This window comes from Clinocottus analis, unplaced genomic scaffold (assembly GCF_023055335.1).
Source record: "Clinocottus analis isolate CAN_PGR_092001 unplaced genomic scaffold, fCliAna1.0.p SCAF_4, whole genome shotgun sequence".
NCBI classification, from domain to species: Eukaryota; Metazoa; Chordata; class Actinopteri; order Perciformes; family Cottidae; genus Clinocottus; species Clinocottus analis.
In genome coordinates this window covers 15,550,637-15,570,839 of record NW_027176153.1, presented here as the reverse complement: position 1 = coordinate 15,570,839, position 20,203 = coordinate 15,550,637, and the positions used below count along the sequence as shown (strand labels likewise).

Genomic DNA, 20,203 nt, shown 5'->3' with positions numbered 1-20,203 from the left:
GTGGCGCTTTGACCAGTTGAGCCTGCGGCGACTCTGATGTTTTCACCGCAGAGCTTTTTTGTCCCTTCTCTCTCTCTCTCTCTCTCTCTCTCTCTCTCTCTCTCTCTCTCTCTCTCTCTCTGTCTCTCTCTCTCTCTCTCTCTCTCTCTCTCTCTCTCTCTCTCTCTCTCTCTCTCTCTCTCTCTCTCTCTCTCTCTCTCTCTCTCTCAGATGAGGTACACTGCTACGTCTCAGTCACGTGGCTCTCCTCGGTGAATGCTTTGCTTTCTGCGGCTCCTCAGCAGAGCCAGCAATGTCGAGGCTGCGATGTGAGATGCAACTCAGAGAGACTCGCTCATAGAGGCAAAGTTATGGCACGGTCATCCTTGAAGAAAAAGGTCCCGCAGCAATCTTTCTCTGCCAAAAAGTCCCTCACTGGTGATGCGCACATCCTTCTGGGACGCACAAACCCGGAGCGAGAAAACCCCAAATTACGCGTCAAATTGATCTAATTGAATATTGGAGCAGGAGCGCGTCGAGGACGAAAGGAGATTTCAGGTATGGATGTATTTGCATATATAAGCCAACTATCGTTTTAAATACAAGTTGACAGAACAAAAACATTTTTTTATTCACATTATATTGTAATTTCTGTCTCCAACATCCCTGAGAGATCAAACACAAGTTCTCATCCAAACTGTTACCCTCTGTGAGCCTCAAAAGTTATATTTGATTTACCAAACTTTTCACAACTTTTACAAAAACGTCAGTTCAATCTCAAGACGTCCAGTGACGTAAGTTACTGTCAATGTGTAAAGGTGCCTGACATGTCGCATCTGCTTGAACGAGCCTTTTCTCGCCTCTCCAGCAGAGTTGAGTTGAGGGCCACTATGCAACAGGCCTGTGAAGTGAAGATAACAAGCAGCTCACAGCTACACACGGTAAGACCTATTCGTTTTCTCTCCTAGATTATACGGGGTGTGTGTCTGTGTGCGCCTCCGTGCACTAAGCTAAAAGCTTTCAGCTAAACACCCTGCGTTTATATATATATATATATAATCTCACAATTCTTCAGGACTGACGTCTGCTTTTCTTCACAATTCAATGCAGGAGTAAAAGTGCAGTCATATAGTTGGAGGCTCCAGGTTGTGAAATGGGGTTTATCTTGATTGATAAAATACTTAGGCAGACAGGAAAATAAGTAAAGGAAATAACATTATCAAGAAAGTTATTTAAAACACATTTTCACAGTGACTTGTTTAAACTTTGGTTTTGAGTAACCAGTTTTACTCACTTTACTGTAATGCACAGCCATGCAGAAATGCAAACTCTTGCAAAAGAGTATTGGCTGACAAAGTAATCTTCAGGGAGGAATAAAGATTAAACTTTTAGAGGCTGCATTTGAGGACAATAATGCTGCAGAGGAAGAATTGTCCTTTTATTAGGCTTTGCTCTGCAATCTTTGTGTGAACTGAATATATTGCCTTTATTACAGTTATGCCAGATATGCTGTATTCTCACTATTTCCCTTCTCTTTTTTTTTTACACTTTTCTACACAATGCAGAAAATTAATGTTTGTGTAAAATGTGTAAGCATCCCCACCCTCCCTGTACAATGTGCTTGCTTTCCAAAGAAGCTCATTGTCTTGTCTTCACTCTAAGCTCTTGGAGACAGCTCATTTCACACTCTGAATCTGTGGGTAATCTTGGAAATATCTGCCGTTTCAACTTCTGTCAATCGCCAGAAGACATGTCTTTGCAAATATTTGAAGTGTCAGCTCTCGGTTTAAAGTGGAGGGAAATCATTTTAACCCAAAAAAGGAAAGAACGTTTCAGTGAGCTGTCCATTAATGTCTGTATGCAGCGACCATGGCCTTGCATGCAAATGTTTTCTGTTAAACTATAAACCTATGAGTTGCCTCAACAGAACAACGATGTAAGCCATTAATACTGTAAAAGAAGTTGGGCAGGTTTCTTAACACACAGCTGTGGAAAAGGAGGGAGGAGGGTTCTCCTACTTTGTGCAGGTGTTGACGCATGCCTCTTTGGTGTTGCGAGAGCTCAGAGGTCAGCCTGACATCTGTTTAACTGTATTTCCATCTTTAAAGTTTTACTTCCATGCTATTGAAAACACATCTACACAGACATTTAAGATCATTTTTGAAATGCCGTTTTGGTCTGTGTGTGTGTGTGTGTGTGAAGCCACAGGAAAGCAATGCTTTAGCTTTAAATCATGTTATTTGTTTCCTCTTTGTATCTTTTCCCAGATAAAAACAAACCAAAGACCAAGAGGAGCCTGATTACTGTGATCACATCAAATTCCTCCCACCACACAATTGATTAGATTGTCAAGGTGTCCCCTCACAGATCCATACTGCCACTGCATCCATCTGTAGAAGACACAGCTGACTGGTTGACGACGGTGCCAAATTACCTGCCTGATTCCCAATTTTGCTTTTCTAATGGCTTTTCTTCATTACTGTACATCTTGTTAGCAATTTAAATTGTGTGTTGCAACATTCTTTGTATTTCTCACATCTTTTGAGTCAGACTGCCGCCTGCAGTGCTTTTGCTGCGTCAGTTCTTGGGCCACATTATTTCAAGTTTGCATGTGTGGACAAACATCTTTACAGTTTTGTGCAATGATTCACTTGTAAATACGTCTCATAATAACATTTCATTACACATGACATTTTAACATGTTGATCATTTGTGAAATAATAAGTTAGAACACTCAAATTGTGGGTAATTGTCAGTGTCAGGGCCAACAGGTCCGTCATTTCAGTCTGACATGTTTCAAAACGTTAGACAGCCACTTAATTTTGTACTGACACGTGTAGTTCCCAGAACATGAGTTTTGAGTTATACTGGGAAATAGTTTATCAACAAGGTGGATAGGCACCACATTTGATCTACATTGTTGTGTAAATAATGCGAGGTATGTCTCTGTTTTCAGGTTTCAGAGATATGAGGGATACTTCCCCGCCGGCATTCATTTTCATCTTTTTTACCTCACGCTAAATCTTATCATGGTCCTTGTTGCAGGCATAAAACTAATCTTGATGCAGTCATAGTTACAAGTGCCCTTCGACCAACCTGAGAATGAGATTCGGAGAATAAGACTCCTGCGTTTATTCTCCACCTCCAGAGGCTCCAGCCATACTACCGAAACCGCATTGACAGGTAACTCAATTAACCAGTTTTATTGTGTGCTGCTGATGCTGTCGCTGCTCGGGTTAACAAATAACCATAGAGGGTTCCTCCCTTGTTTCACTTGGTTACTTGGTAACGACAGAGTATGTAGGAATGATCTGAAGCGATGTGTATGTGTGTATTTTTGTTATTTTTCTGATTGTATTATTGCCGGATAGACTTGTGCAACTTAATCATTCAGAGTATCTGAAGAGTGAGTTGTAACAGAGCCGGACTCCAGACCAATAAATGAGCCTGACGCTCAAACTCAATCATGCTTCACGCGTATTTAGGAGAGGTTTTTATCAATATTTGAGGGTTTCGTTGTTGTGTTTTTACCAGAAGTTACCAGAGCCATTGCTCTGGTAACTTCTGTTGGTGGTTGAGGGATCACACAGTTCTCCCCATGTAACATATTGAGATTTTGGACAATTATGGGTGATCATTATTTTGCATCTTCACTGACGGATGTGATGTCACACAGCTCTGACTTTAGCGTCTACTTAATGCAGCATATTGTATTGTGGGATACTTAAACAGAAAGTTGTGTACTTTGTGAATTGTATAGTAAATAGAGATGGATTTATGACTAATTGGCTCTCTAATAAGCAGTGGTAGAGACTCTGTCTCTGTCTTTAGACGCTGCAGCACAGAATCTTTTTTTCATTCAGACTAGGACAAAACTTCAGGCAAGGATTTTTCTATTAAGTCTATTAAAATCATCAATTCTACAAACTAGTAAACAAGATATGTCTAACCCTAACTCGTGTAACAAATTGTTGTGTGTTTAAGTATTTTTTAAAGTAAGTCCTATCCAATCCAGAGGCAGAACGATAGAGGGAGAGGTTATAACATGCAACACTGCAGTCTGAACCCAACAGGACGTCGCTGTATTTAGTCAGCGCTCCGAAGGCTCAGCCATCATGACACCCAACACATTAGTGTGTAATTCTTCTTTGTGGACAGATGAGAGAGTGCATGGCGTGTTTTTTTAAGCAAATTAGCGCATTTCCCTAAAATGTTTAACAATCCTTAACGCTTCTGTTGAAGTCGTTTCTAAGTGAAAGGTTCCCTGTGCTCCACCTTTAGTGGAGACATGGAGCCGTTCTCCACATGCTGCACAGGTGATTTACAACTCGTTCCTGCCAATGCTTTCACACTATTCCACTGATTAACAATTGGCAGTAGCAAATCAAAGTAAGCGCCAGAAAGCTTGTACACATGGATACATGTTGGATGCGTTACTAAAAACACGTGGCATGAAGAAGGAAAGGTTCTCAACACATTTTCTTCGGGCTCAAGGATACAAACCATGCATTTGGATGACTTTGACTCTGATGAAAAGATATGTGTAAGTGTCATTGCCTGTTGCTCAGATGTTGTATATGTGATCTATGGACAGATGTAAAAAAAAAAATTAAAAAAAAGTAAAGATTTAGGACATTTGGACGTTAATCACCATTAACTTTACTCAACTATTATATTAGACTAGAAGAAGAAAGTTGTAGAGAGAATCTCATGGTGGATTAAAACATGCTGTTATTCTTAGTGGCTTTGGTACATTTCTTAGATCATAATAGAAATTCTCAAAACCTCCTAATAATCCACTTGTGCACTTCATAAATGCTACTTCTAATTCTTCTAAACAATTTGTAAATGCTGTGGCACATTCATGCATGATTAGGTACAATTTTCTGATCAAAAACTGTTATACTGGTTCTGTGTTCAATAGGCTTACCCCCTAACATATCTATTAATCACATGCAAAATAGTTGAACCAGTTATCATAATCTGTCAAGCATGTTTTAAACACATGTCTATTTGATTTTTTTGGTGTGCATGTATCCTGAATGGATCAATTCAATCTTGACTTTCACTAATGAAGTAAAATTTGTGAAGCATTAGATCAACCAGTTCTCTATGAAATAGGAGAGATGTTACATCTCTAATAATGTATTATTTTTTCATTTGTTCTATGCACTGCTGGAAAACAATCTTTTATTTTCTGTTCTGTATCACAATGACATGGACTGTCAAGAAGTTACAGTACAAACGGTAAAGGTGTAAATGTGATACCTTATACAATCTCTTGCGATCGATCTCCCACATACAGTAATTTATAACTCTGCACTATTGAAATATGACAAACTGAAGCCTTGTGCAATTTCAATCATCAAAACCGTAGCCAGGGTTTACATCAGAATGAACGTACAGAGCCTGCTGTGGTATTGACAACATGGATAAGCATTTTGACTATCTTGTTTGGAAAGAATGACTTCATATTTACTTTTGAAAGATAAACTAAGGACTTGGAGCAATTTACAGACAAGGAATCCATTTTGTGGTGCTGTTTGTACAAACTATTTCAAGAGATGCACTTTTTTGCAAATGTTAAAGATGATTCGAGAAATGTATCAAGGCAACTGAGAAAAACTGTAATACCGCACTACAAAGCTCTGATCTCCATTCCCCCATCGCTCCAACCCTCAGACCCCCGGCACATTCACAGACATGCACTCAAGCACATTGTGAGGAAAACCTGTGAACAGCACATGGGGGAGAAATACTTTGCTCGCAAGTACACTGGCCCAATTCATTCCCCTTTTAATCCGCTCTGTGCTCTCTGCCTAATGTGGCTTCTTATACATGTCTTAGTCAGACTGAGTTAGAGATGCAGTCTACAAAGGACTGGTGATAAACACAGGTTTACTACGCCTTCTCCTTCTACTTGGTTCAGCTTCTTTACTTTCCAGCATTTGAGCCTTGGTAGTCATGTCACACCTTAATTTCTTCAGGTTTCATTAAGACTGTATGTCCAGTATTGGATCTGGCGTACTTCAATCCAATTGATTTATGATGCAGCAAAATACTAATAATGCATATCCTAACAATGTCTGGAAACAATCTGTTGACTTTACTTGGCCCTTTTGGGTTGCATTATGCAGTTTTGCTCTTCAAGGAATAGCAAAAGCAGTAGGGAAAAGAATCAAGACAAATAAAAGGATAGAAATGAGTAAATAACAATACAAAAATAGATTAAAAAATATAAAGAAACATTTTGTAATCTATTTGAAAACAATAGATATATTCCCAAAAATATATAGACATAAATGAAGAAATAAATGTGAAAATAATTCTAAATTTCCTTATTTGTCTTCATATATTTATTTAATTATTTTTTATTTAATGTAGTTCTATTTTTATTCCAAGTTGTATAACTTATTTATATATTCTTTATTCCTTTTTATATCCCCCCCATTTATTTTCTTCATCTGTTACGGATTAATTTTTGCATTTGGAAACAAGTTCTAAGAAAGGCTCAAAGTCGAACAATGTCACACATTAACTGATGGGGTGCAAAGACAAACTGCAGCTGGCTTTTAGCACAGCATCACAGTCCATTGTCCCCCCGTTTCACCCCCTCTGCCAGGGGACTTCTGGAAGGACAAGGACAAGGACAAGTCATTACATAAATCCCAAATTTAGTTCTCGGGTTCGTTGTTCATAAATCAAAACTAGAAACAGGCCGTTCGGTTACGTGCTGACAAGAATCTTCAAGATGCGCATGATTAGATATTCACACTTGCTTTAAACACCACTAAGATATTGAGTCCAGTACAGTAACTGTAATAGGAGTGAAAGTGGTGGAAAATTAACCATGTTTAGTTCCTCTGTAACTGACTTGTTTCACGTAGCCCTTTATCGAACATTTTGGTCAACCATTTTCTGTAAAGTTGATTGAAGTAAAAGTACTTTACTGAAGACAAATCAACATCAAACCTAGAAAACAATCAAGCTTTTTAAAGAAAGATTCTGTTATGCTAGAATATGTTTGGCCGGTGATGTGTTGAATGCTTCTGATTACGAAGCCGAACACATTGTGAAGTTGTTGATGTTTCATTTACTTTGTTCTCTTCTAGTGAAACCTAGGCAGCCATGAACCTGTTCAGGAAGGATGCCATGGCCTCTAAGAAGGAAAAGGAAAAAGAGATCAAGTATGAGGATCCTCCAGATGGAGGTTGGGGCTGGATGGTGGTGCTGCATTGCTTCCTGGTATATCCACTTAAGTTGTTAAGGATCTTTCATATCTTAAACATGTGAATATTTAGCCCAACACTGTCAAGCAACAAGCTTTTCCCGAACACTGTACTCAAATCCAGGTATATTGTGTGGCAATAATGTCGTTTTCCAGCCTGTCCGGTATGTCGTTACCTCACTTGCACTCTTTGTTTGCATTTAGTAATCTCATCTCCCTACCTTTGTTTGCTTGTCTGTGTTTGTATGTGCACCCCTGCAGGTAAACGTCTTAGTGATGGGAACACTAAAGAGTTTCGGCATCTTCTTTGTGGCATTTCAAGATGAGTTTGGAGGCTCATCAGAAAGCATCAGCTGGATCGGTTCCATCATGTCCAGTCTGCGTCTGTCTGGAGGTTAATATCAGAACGAAGCCAAATCCGTCTGCCTTACCCTGCGTTGAGTTTTAAAACAGTTTATAAAGACGATGCATTATATTTTACTGTTTGAAGCTACATTTCCTCTACATATTTACACATAGGCAGCAGAAGGCTATATAATAATTACATGTCTTGGTGCATCTTCTCCAGCACCCCTTGCCTCTGTGGCCTGTGCTAAGCTCGGGACCAGAGTCACCTCCATCGCTGGGGCGGTGCTGGTTAGTGGAGGCTTCATCATAAGTATTTTCGCCACCAATGTGGTGTTCCTCTACATTAGCATGGGAGTGATAGTTGGTAAGTAGAAATCTGTGGTATGCCAAAATGTCTCAACGAGTCATAAATCTGCTGATGACTGAAAACACAAAAACAAATCAATGTGTCCTCTGCATGAGGACAACTCTTCCTGTTGAGATTCATGTTTTCTCTTGCCTGCCTCCATTCCTGTTGAAGACACAGCGTCTCATAGTGATAACCTTCACTGTTCTTCTTAGGAATGGGTTTTGCACTACTTTACCAATCCTTCTCAGTCGTAACTGCGTTGTACTTCCGAAAGAGGTTAGCGACGGCGTATGCGATCGGGCGCTCTGGGATGGGTTTGACCTTTGCCCTTGCTCCGTTCACTCAGTTGCTGCTGGACCACTACGCTTGGCAAGGTATGCAGGACAAATCTGTTAATGACCAGTGCACTCTGTAAAATGTATGTGAGTATTTCGTCTGCTGTATTTCCTTTTTGTGTAAGTAAAAATACCGCATATACAAGGTGATAAATTTGGTTCCTGAGGTCTCTTTGTCCCCTACAGGTGCAATGCTGATTCTTGGCGGTCTCATGCTGAATCTGGTGGCCACTGGGATGCTCCTGCGACCAATCTATTTGAAGCCTTTTGTTTCAAACCCTACCTCTTCTCCTATTCAAAAGAGCCCTGCTATTTCCATTAAAAGCTCTTCAGAGAAGGAATACACTAAGAGCTGCTTGAATGGCTCCTCTCACTTATCAAACGGCATCTCCAAAGCAGACTCATTGTCATCCCCTCCTCCTCAAGGAGACACTGAGAACCTGGAGGGCCAATGTACTCAGAGATCCCAGGACCAGTCAGTGAACCCTGAACTGACCAGACTGGTCCTCAATGGTGTGAATGGCTACAAGCCCCACCAGGACTTGGGTCATTGTAAACCCAAAACTCCAGACAGCTCATCGGAGCTCAATGGCAGCATGAATGGGTCCGCCATTGTTGGATTGCCCTCGCATGCCAGCACTCCGAGTGAGGTGGCCATCATAAAAACCAAAATACTGGATTTTTCCTTGCTAAAGGACCCGTTCTTTTGTATCTACACTTGGTCCTTGGTTTTCAGCCAGCTGGCCTACTTCATCCCCTATTTCCACCTGACCGCTCGAGCCAGAACCCTGGGCATCGATGCCATGGACGCTTCCTTCATCATCTCTGTGGCAGGTGAGGCACCCATTGGTTAACATGTTTGACTCTGTTTTTATGATCCAACTCTAAGGAACAGTTTGACGATCCTGAAAATAGAGCTTACAGGAAAATTGATACCTCTCACATGTCTGCATAGTAAATATAGCTGCAGCCAGCTAGCATAGCTTAGCATAAAAACAGGTAAAAACAGCTAGCTCGGCTCAGTCCAAAGGTAACAAAATCTTCCAACGGCAAACCTCTTAACCTCACTAATTTAAACGATGGATCCCATCAATGTCAAATCTTCAGTAAACACATTTCGGCTCGTGGAACCAAGCAGATTTCCCAAATCATAGAACTATTTTTGACGGTTTTGCACATGATCTCGTCATTAGATGAAACTCTATAGTCATCTTAATTATTATTATTTTGACAATTACATTATGACAATGGTTCCTAGAAATTGAGTTTGCGATCAAGCACAACTTCACCTCTTATGTATAGAAGTATTGTCATACATTGCTATTAAGATGCACATTAATTGTTTTTAATTTAACAGTTTTACCAATTAAACTATTCTCATCACAAAAGGTGATGCAGGAATGTTCCTCTTTTAGATTAGACACCAGTCTGCATCGACTGTGTCTGAAATATGGACGCTCTTTGTAAATCTTACAGACTCCTGCTTGAATAGATACTGTATTGCTGTTGTTTGTCTTTGAATGTGGCTTCCAGCAGATTTCACAGTGACTTTGAAATGGAAGATCCAGGTTTCTTAAAGACTGGGTATAAGAAGCGATGCAAAAAAAGGCCTCAGTCAACATTTAGGCATTAATTATTTGTGAGCTGCTCAGACTCTGCAGTCTTATGTAATGAATGTGCTTACATAAAAGCTGAACTTTGGTCCACTGGCCAGGGTGGGTGGGTTTAGCAGTATGCCATTGATGAGGCCACTCCATTATTTACAGAAAGCAGCATTAACATTTTGACCACCGTCCACATGTGCGTGTAATTTTTGAAGATTGCTTCGTCAGACTTTGTGAATAATTGAAATACTCCAGACGGGGACATGCGTTTATGGGTTACTTGCTTCTGTTTTGTAATCTGTCCATTGGTAATCAGTCCTCAAACATATTATACAAAAATTTAAATAATTGTTGTATAATTTTTGTGGCTTTTTATTACCTTTATTGTGAGCTGAAGGATAGTATTACTTTTGATGAAAGGTGTTTTTTAGTTTAAATAATTCTTGTTAAATTGTCACATGAATTCCTTTATGATGTAACAAAGGAAGATGATGCTATTTTTCACAGTAATACAAAAAGTGCATACATCTCTTTAGGGTTGAATTGAATTGTTTGAATTATGTATCAATGCCTCAGCTTTTTGGGAGATGGTTCAAATGGCCTATAGGGCAGTTTCCCTAAAAACTGAGCAATTTAAATTTATGGGACGCAGATGAGCCGGTGAATAAGCAGTGTTTCTTTTGTCAGCATTGGTGCAGCTGGATACAACCACTGCTGGAGGATTCAGTCAAAAACTTAGACGGGTGCCAAGTAACACTGCTGGAGAAAATTAGACGGGATTCACTCAAACCAAAGGACATTGAATTCTATGGGGTCACTTCTGAGCTTCATGCCAGTGATCAGTGCCAGCGAGCAGCAAGACTGACCGATTCTTTTGATTCGGACACGTTTGTTCAGTCACATTCTCTGGTCATGTGTACTGAAAGAGAGAGACAGAGAGAGAAAGAGAGAGAGAGAGAAAAAGAGAGAGAGAAAGAGAGAGACGGGGTGCCACCCACGCCACAAAGCCACCCTCCCACTGTCCCGCTGTCCCTCTTTCCCCGAACTAGTGCTTGTCATAGAAGCCCATTGACTCAGCTGAGGGAGGGAGGCCACTGTCGTCCGGGTCAGTTTGTTCGTCAACCCTCCGCCACCAACACCGGCGCTAACTGGAGTTGCTAAGCGACACCTAACTGAGTAAAGTTGTTGGCAGTGGGACAAGGGGCTCCCAATTTAGTTTGAGTCCCGTCTTAAAGTGGCTTATACTCTGCAGAGGATGAATACGTACAAAAGAGGAGGCAAGACAAGCCAACTTCCACCTTGGAGAAGCTGAGAAACCCAACATGTCTTTTATAACCACTTTGCTTTAATCTAGTGACAAAATATCCCTCCTTGAAGCAAAGCGAATGGCCCCTCTCCATGCCTTGCAACCTCCCGTTAAAGTGTCCAAAAGCATGCATAGAGTATACACCTTCTATACCTGTCAGCTCTACGGGGAGAACTAATAATGTCCCTGATGCAGTTGGCTTGCTACTTAGAGAGGCCACATTTAAACTGCAGTATACTGAGTTTGAACAAGAACAGCTGCAGGCTTGAAACAACCTACTGAGGCTAAAACACACAAGCAAACTGACAACTTGTCTGTGTGCAAGCAGGGACACCCCGGGACACTGTCTTGGGTCACTAGAGGAGGACACATAAACACAGCACAGCTGCCTCATGTCATCTTTTCAACCTCGGAGGAGAGAAATGCTCTAGAGTCAGTTATGTAAGGAAAGTGAGTGTTCACTGACGAGGCATTTTGTTTTTTATTCATGTGAACTTCAGTCAAAGCCTTGAAGAGTGACGATGTACCTGACCATCGTTAATTACATCCACTTGTTGATTCATGCAGATGAATTTGACCGTCATTCCCAATTTAGATACATCTGCATACTTTACTTGTTTACACAGACTGGGTGCAAACTCATCCATATTCAGCAGGACGTTCATCCGTTTCAAACCGGGTGTTAGTGGCTGCAGACTGTGCAGTTGTGGTGCAGAGGCTGAGCAAGGGATGGGTAACTGTGATCTGCATAGAATCAGTTTGTTTTATTTGATCAATAGCTCAGCGCTGCCTGCTTGTAGCTATTCCTGCGGCGGTCAATATACCGCTGCAGTTTCCGCACTGCCTATCGCGTTCCAGTTGACCTCAGCAGAGAACGGCACATATCTGCCCAGTCATCATACCCGACCGGAGCAAACAATCAATCAGATGGGACGGAGTGCATAATGAGTAGTTTGCCTTGGTGTTGCAAGTGTAATACAGATGTTAACAAATGGATGGGTTGCCACCCACAGTTTGTGGAAACATTCTTGTTTCAGAGGACCAGAACAACTGGGACTTTGTCTCAATGTCATATCTGGTATTAATGCAAAGCCGTGTAGATGAGCTGCAGAGCGCCATTCTTCCCTCATACGTTGTGTCTGCCCCACTTTCACAAGTCCCTGCATGTAACTTTTTGCCTTAGTACCTTAGCGCAACAAAGTTATCAGGATTCATTCACTGGGAACCATAAATGTCTTTACACAATATATGGCAATGCATCAAACAGTTGGAAGGATACCAATTAGGGTTGTTGTTGTTTTAAACAATTGGGTGAAGTGACTCCTTTATGAATCTAACTTTAAATATAGTCTATGAACATTTGTGTCTCGGTTGTAGAATATTCCAAGTGAAAAATAATCAGTTTGCTTTATTACTCTGATACCTGGACGTCTGTGACTGTAGAGTGCATCTGTTTTCTAAATGTGAAGCGTCCTGATTATTAGGGACATTTGGGAAGAGAGCAGGGACGCTCTGTTTTTTGGATTCCATCAAAAACTCTATTACCAAAGAGCAGCTTATACCTGAATATTTCATTTGATGCATTCCCTCGTCTGCCTCTCTTCACTCCTTCCTTAAAGAAACAGTGAGGAATATCATACTTTATTGAACCAGTATAGTTAACTTTGTATCAATGATGCTTTTCAGAAAGTACACATTTTTAATTAAATCCTAAGGTACTAACAGTAAACTGACGTTCATACTGACGACTCTTTTTCACTTATTCTTCCCCTTTTGCTCTCATCCCCAAGACTCCTCTTCATCTGACACTTTCACTTTCAACTGTCTGCTTTCGTTGCAGGTATCACAGAGACCATCGCCCAGCTGGCCTCGGGCTGGGTGACAGACAGGAACCTCTTCCATAAATACCACTACCACAAGGCCTACCTGATCCTGTGCGGCCTAGTCAACCTGCTCTCCCCACTGGCAACCTCCTACATCCTGCTGATGTTTTACGCTATCTTCTTTGCCATCTTCTGTGGAGGATACATGGCTCTGCTCCTGCCCGTTCTAGTAAGGAGACCATCCTATTTGAACATGCATGCTATGCTTTTGTACTCTTTACTTTACAGGTCCTGTCATTTTTTTTATACGTGACTCACTTGGAATAATTGTACTACAGGGTTACAGATTAGGGATGGATGGGGAATGAATAATCAAGAGTGAGGGCTCAGTTTTAAAGGCCAAGTCTGATGATGGGTGCAAAACGGCAGTTTTTGGTGCATGAATTAGGTGGGCGTTGATGTAGATCAGAAGGTGTGGGAAGATTCATAAATACACTCTCAGCCAGTCACCTGACTGGTCGCCTCGCTCTCAAACAGCTGAGCCAGTCACAGAAATGCACAACGATAATGGTTCAACAAATGGAAAGAGGCTTGAAGAGGCATTGAATTGTGAATTTACATTTTAGTGGTACTGTGTTGTTACTGCACATTTTACACCGTGTTGTGTTCGTACAAAATATGAACCAATTGGCAGGAGATTGACATTGCGGCAGAATGAGACGTGTTTCTGAGGCGTGTATTCTTAGCATGACGTCTAAGACACGTTCCACCAAAATACCAACAACTGGCCTATCTGCGGCTCTCCTGTCACCTGAGCACCGCACACTCACTGGCACTGAAATACCAGACAGGCGGGCAAAGCGCATTTCCTCTATGAAGCTGTTCTTAGTCTCTGTGGTGCCTTGAGCTATGCTAACGTCAGCATGGTATAGAGGGTTAGGGTGAGATGTAGAGATTTTACGCAACTAAACTCAAAAGACTAAGGACAATTTTTCGTAAAAATAGTTTAAATTTACATGTATTATTATTCATGCACATTTATAATAAAAACAGGGCCTCAGAAAATCAGTATAGGTCCGTGAAGGCAATTCAATAAGAAGTGCCACAGCGTGCTCTACCAAAATCACAGAATCCCGCCAGCGTCAGTCTCACCATGATATTAATGTGCAGACCAAGAAAGACCACTTGCCGATAGTCAAAGGGAAGGGCATGCCTCTGGGTCTAAATGTTGTGTGATCAGTTTTGATTTATTTTTCTGAATATCAAGGGAAGAATCAGTCTACCAGTCCTCTCTGCCTGCCTGTAACTGATTTTACACGTGAAGTTTTACTCAGTAAGGTCGGTCAGGTGTTGACATCTCCTGAAACATGCTGGCACCTCACCTTGTTTGACTCGGCAAGTCTTAATGGGATGTGATCACAGATGACCTTTCACAGATATTTTGTTGACGCAAATACGCAATTAAATGAATTAAAACGTGAACAAAAAGATCACTCCACGCACAACATTCGGTGCACAGGCCTGGACCTGCTGCGACTCTCGTATGAATTAACGCGTCTGGTTGGATCGCTGCTTCATCTTCAAGCTGCTGTCGTCCCTTGTGCCAGAACGAGAAGCTTCCAAATGCTATGACTTCATTCATATTTTAGACGACCTAGTCAAACATTGACTCCTACACTTACATACTATTTAGTGTTGATCCTCGAGTATTTGTTTCACCCTTATCATGCATTATGAATTTGCAGATATTTTCAACATTTTTGACAGGTCATCATCACGTTGAATAGTTGTAACAGGACGCTCAAAACATTCATCCATTTAAGATTGTATGTTTTTGAAAATATGATAGTAATATGGAGGATTTGTGATTTGCATTGTGTTAAAATATGTGCAAAACAATTGTCTTTTAATTTGAAAAAGCTATCAGGAAAGGAGATGACCCAACAATAGCTTCAGGTATAATTTGTTGTTCTGCTCTGCAGGTTGATCTCGTGGGATCAGAGAAACTCAACAACTCCATGGGCTTCTCCATGTTCTTTGTCGGCCTGGGTTGCCTGACAGGACCTCCTTTGGCAGGTGAGTGGATCACGTCATGGAAAACCTATCCAGACATGTGCTTACCCACTTTTCTACATGCACACAATAACAACCCTGTACATATGCAGCGCATATGTAGCCATGACCTTACTGTCCTGAAGTGATCTGTTACTCAGAGGGACAAGGTGAGGTCGTGTGTGTTTTTTTTCTTCTGTCCACAAGAGTTTCAGACTCTGATTGCGTTCGTGGAAAAGTCTTTCTTGCGAACTTATATTTTTTGGAGGGTGGAGATGCACATATTTTCATGGGGCCCTAAATTCCCTACAGTGCCTCTAAGTGTGTGTGCATGTGCGTGCATGTGCGTGTGCGTGTGCGTGTGTGTTTGTGTGTGCGCAGTCATAAAGGAGAGTGAAAACTGAAACACGCAGGAGAAAAACAGCCTCTCGTTAGTGCAGCTCTCAATGCAGGCTGGGACTTTGGGGCTGCTTTGACAAAAATGCATACATGGTTACTGGGTCAAATGTCATCTTGCCTAAAAGTGAGTCAAGTAGAATAACAGTGTTGTGTTTATGGCAGGGTTTAAGTCACTCTGTTTAACTAGTGGCAGACTGTCTTTGTTTGTCTTAGAAAGCCGTTTCTGATCTGCCTTTAGTTTTTATTACAGTGTTTTTCTATGACAACAAGTTGGGGTGGATTCATGAACTACACCTTCTTTGGGTCAGCCAAAAGAAAACAGAAAATGTTCTGCATAACACATGAGAGCATGAATAAAATCAGTTATTATCGCCAATGCATAGAATGCTGGAGTTTGGTTAGAGCTTGCGCAACATATTCACCCGCTCTCCTTTTAACTCTTCGTGCCCTGAGGTAACTCCAGTTAAACCGGGGGTTCCCTTGAACTTTTTGACATGGACCCTGTAAACTGAGTTGGGCAGTCCTTTCAAAGGAGCATATGGATTTCGGTGTTGAAATGTGACTAATGACCCCCTTTAGGGTTGTATGGAAATAGCATGTGGCTCTGTTTAGCATCCCTGTTGTTCAAGTAGGAAACAAAGGAGGATGCATAGTTTGCTATGTATCCTCCTTGTGACAACTTTGTTGTCGTATCCAGTTGTTCTGAATTTCCAACTGACCTGCCAGGATTGTGGTTCTACCTGCTTTTTTTCTGATCCGGTGACAATTGAAGTGAAAGGTCAATGTGTCTCATGTAAAGAAAACAAACAAGCGACAGTAAGTCACCTGCAGTATAGTTTACACCCAAGTCAAGCACGCTGGAAATGTTATTCTGTAGGTATAGAGGTAAACCTATGAAGAGTGTAAAACTGTGTCAAATTATGAACATGAAGGGTACACTTTAAAAATGTTAAATATCCATTATGGAAAGAAATACAACCTACAATTAATTGTTTAACATTTAACACACACACACACGTGTCCTCAATTTACCAATGTCTGTACGTTTTGGTACTATGGATCTTTTTTAATTACATTTTTATGGTTTATCATACTATACACATGTTTTGATTAACCATACTGTAGCAATTCTATTATATTACAAAGTATAACATTTTAATGGGAATATTTTTTTATACATACTCTACCAAGTCATTTTTATAAATGAATATACGATCACTTTTTTGCCACTTTTGCCACATAACACGTCGCTTCTTTTAAAGTGGTTGAAGTTGTTATGTTGACGTTCTAGAGTGGAGTTTCACTTTGGTTAATTTTTTCTGACTTTCTAAGCATTAATTCTGTCTTTTTTAGCACCATCTAAACTGTACTTACCAAACATGTATTGTATCAGCACAAACCCAGTTGCAAATATGACTTGCATACTAGGAAAATGACACATGCTCCTATAGAAATGTACAAATAGTTATTAATAATTGCTTGAAATGTCATTAGAGCATAAGTCTCAAAACTCAAGGTATGTGTCAAACATACCTGTGCGTGAACATGTTCATGTACAGATATGTCTGACACATACCTGTACATGAACATGTTCACGTACAGGTATGGTGTGCCCCTTCTTAGCAGGTCACAATTATTTGTAAGGACCAAAGTTATGTCCTTCTCAACTGTGACAAAAAAGCTTTGAATAAAGTGAATGTAATAACGTGGGTTTGGTCTTTGGTATATTCTTAAGGTATGGATGTATGTTGTAATAACAGAGACATGTACTTACTTATATGTTGATATTGACATAAAATACATATACACAATAGAATACAAATAACTACGCAGTGTGTATTTAGGGAATTAAATTAAGTTTAAACAGAGTGTGTAACATGTGCACACAAATGTGAAGTGATTTGATCCTAACTCATTATTGTGCTTTTCCCATTGAAAGTACATGTGTGCCTGTAAATAAACATTCATTTCAAGTTTTAAATATCTTGAAAAAATAAGATATGTATGAAATCCCCACATCGACAGGCTTCCCCAGCTTGTATCCACATGACATATTAATGAAGTTATGTTGCTATGAATGACCCGTGCCGCGTACTACTCAACAAATAGACTCTGAAAGTGTCCCTATTTTTGGTGTTTTGCAGGTTTCCTGTACGACTACACTCAGACGTACGACTGCTCTTTCTACCTGGCTGGGCTCTGCTATCTGCTTTCCTCTGTCTCTCTGTTCCTAGAGCCGCTGGCTCAGCGCTGGAAGGCCAGGAGCAAAGTGACCCGGACCTCAACAGCAGAAAGCAGCTGTAAGACCAACGGCTGCTTCACCCCTGACCGCCTCCAGAACGGCGCTGTGTAGGAATGAAACCCAGGGAAGGCCTTCAATCTTGAACCAGCATGCTCACAACTTGCCATGGGCCCGCATACCTTGGACCTTGGACTCCAGCTTAAAGTTGGGACCCGAGTGACCCTTAATTTCAGCAGGAGCGACTCATTTGCCCGAGGAGATCACAGCAACATGTCTTAAGAACATGCAGTAGTCGGGGCGATGGCGAATAGATGATCATGTTGAACCTTTAAAGAGCCAAAATTTTTAGTGTTCTGTTATTATAATATTTTTACTCCCTATTATTGTTCCTATGAGAGGTACAGGCATCCAAACCGAACCATACACCATCCAGCATATTGTAATACTACTTCTAATCTGAATCTGTTTCCCCATGCATTCACTTTACAGCATCTTTTCATTGCAAATAATATTGCTGGAAACTTAGCGAAGCAGTTGAGCTTGAGAGCCTGTTATCAGAACTCCTCCTCCGATTGTTTCTGTGATGACATTAATGGAAGCACTTATCCATGAAGAAATACTTCTCACTCAATTTCTGTGGAAGCGTTTACCTGTGTCTGTAACCCTGCACTCACTGGTATGCACTTTGGCCCGAGTTGTGATTATGCTGCATGACATTTCCTCTGTCCTTTTAAATGCCTGATCATTAAGATACTGAGCAACGACTCATGCGGATGTCCAATCAGGTGAAGGAGGACAATCGAGGCAATACATTCCTCACTGACACCTGTATTGGAGGAGTAAACTGTGCCGGCTGTGCCTATATGTACCAGGATGCATTGCACGTGAGCTTCTGACACCCGGAGGGTCCCTGCCGGCCATATCCTCTTGCATTTCTTCTGCTGTAAACTCTGGCTGGTATAAATAGGGCCGGATATCTGAGTCAGCTAAATTACTGCTAAATGTTTCCTCGTCCAAAACATCCACTGCACTCGTTTTTTGGAAAAGTAGCTAGTTTGCAATACAAGTTAAAAGAAAAAGGAGGTTCTGTTTTTGAGCAGCATCGAGCATGCGGGCTTTCAATTTGAGGCATTCCTTACCTCCAACTACGTCACTGTACGGCACTGGACGCAGGAAGCGCAACACATTTTGCAGCTGCAAACTCAGAATGCTTGAGTCAATTTAACACACAACGAGGGATTTATCGCTTCAAACGACTACATTTACTACCAACACAGACTGGACACCCACATAAAAAGTGGCAAATTTCCCCTCTAATTGCAGACACAATGTGCAACCTGCTCTTCTAAGCCAAAAAGCAGCAACTGCTTCAGTATTATATTCTCTTGCCCCAACTCGATTATTGTAGGCTCAGGAGTAGATTATATGGCATGTGCTACAGCATTTAGAGATATTCTCATATTACAATCTTTATTATTGACATACTAGCCGCTTTTTTGTATGAGCTACTTTAGCATACTTAAACACTCAAACTTCAACATTTGAAGCTCATGTAGGACACTGTTTGGATGTTTAATGTATAATCATACATTATAATGGACAGAATATTTTATTTTCCCCTTTAGCCCTTTCATACTCATTTTTACCTTTATCTAGTACCGTTTACACTTGTTTCATACCGCTCATGTTTTTTCTGGAATTGCAGCTGATGTTAAAAACTTCTTTTCAGGAGTTACAACGTGTGTGTATTGTGCTGCTAACACTGACTTCTGGGAATGAAGCATTTACAGGCAGAGTTGAACCGTAATCACAGCTGCCTCTCGAACACTTTCACTCACCTCGACTCCTCAATGCTTACAAGTCAAATAACAGCTTAAAGTATGTCAGGCCTCAACTCGCACATCAACTTCTTTAATCACATTCTAACACATTTTAAACCGTTAAAGCGAGTACACTTTTCTTTAACCTCAGCAGTGACTTTGTTTTAAATCCTACAAACTAGAAGCTGCCTCCCTCCTTTTCTGGTTCAGTAATGACTCAATTTAAAAACTTGACACCCACATTGTGTTTTACTTGCCAGCATCTGCAGATTACAAAGCGGTCCCGGCTCATTGTCTGTTTGCCGTTCTATGCAAGTGCACAGAGAGAGAGAGAGAGAGAGAAAGAGAGAGAGAGAGAGATGTATCATCGACAGCTCACTTGCACATCATTTTAACTGTAGCAAAGATACCAACCCCTGAAAGAAGAAGTCTGTTTGGTCAAGATTTAAGTATGATTCCTAAATATATTGATATTCAGGTGGACTGCTGATGAGCTCCACTGAATGGCAGGGTTTTCTGTGTCATTTTGTCAACCTTGAATGTCTGTTAATCTCTGATTCATTGCGTTACAAAGATGTCTTGCTGTTGTTGCCCATTTGAACTGGACTGGTAGGAAACAGTTGTCCAGCCTTTATACAGTGCCTGCAGGCAGCCAATTATTAATGGCAATGCAATTTAAAAATTATGTTGTGCTTATGTTTGGGGGTATGATGGTTGT

The 20,203-nt window shown here is 40.8% G+C and overlaps 1 protein-coding gene across 4 annotated transcripts; it reads left to right on the top strand.

Moving 5' to 3' along the window:
- The first annotated feature begins 285 nt into the window (after positions 1-285).
- Positions 286-19,603, top strand: slc16a4 (solute carrier family 16 member 4). 4 transcript variants are annotated; one of them, XM_068598526.1, is made up of 11 exons: positions 286-537; positions 851-920; positions 3,025-3,162; positions 7,092-7,224; positions 7,469-7,601; positions 7,776-7,919; positions 8,117-8,278; positions 8,426-9,073; positions 12,990-13,201; positions 14,955-15,048; positions 17,568-19,603. In XM_068598526.1, the coding sequence occupies exons 4-11, from the start codon at positions 7,108-7,110 to the stop codon at positions 17,774-17,776; spliced, it is 1,719 nt and encodes a 572-aa protein (XP_068454627.1). In that variant the 5' UTR covers positions 286-537; positions 851-920; positions 3,025-3,162; positions 7,092-7,107; the 3' UTR covers positions 17,777-19,603. The 4 variants fall into 4 exon arrangements, with proteins under 4 accessions (XP_068454627.1, XP_068454625.1, XP_068454626.1 ...); XM_068598524.1 differs by having other exon boundaries at positions 2,247-3,162; XM_068598525.1 differs by having other exon boundaries at positions 848-920.
- The last annotated feature ends 600 nt before the right edge of the window (positions 19,604-20,203 follow it).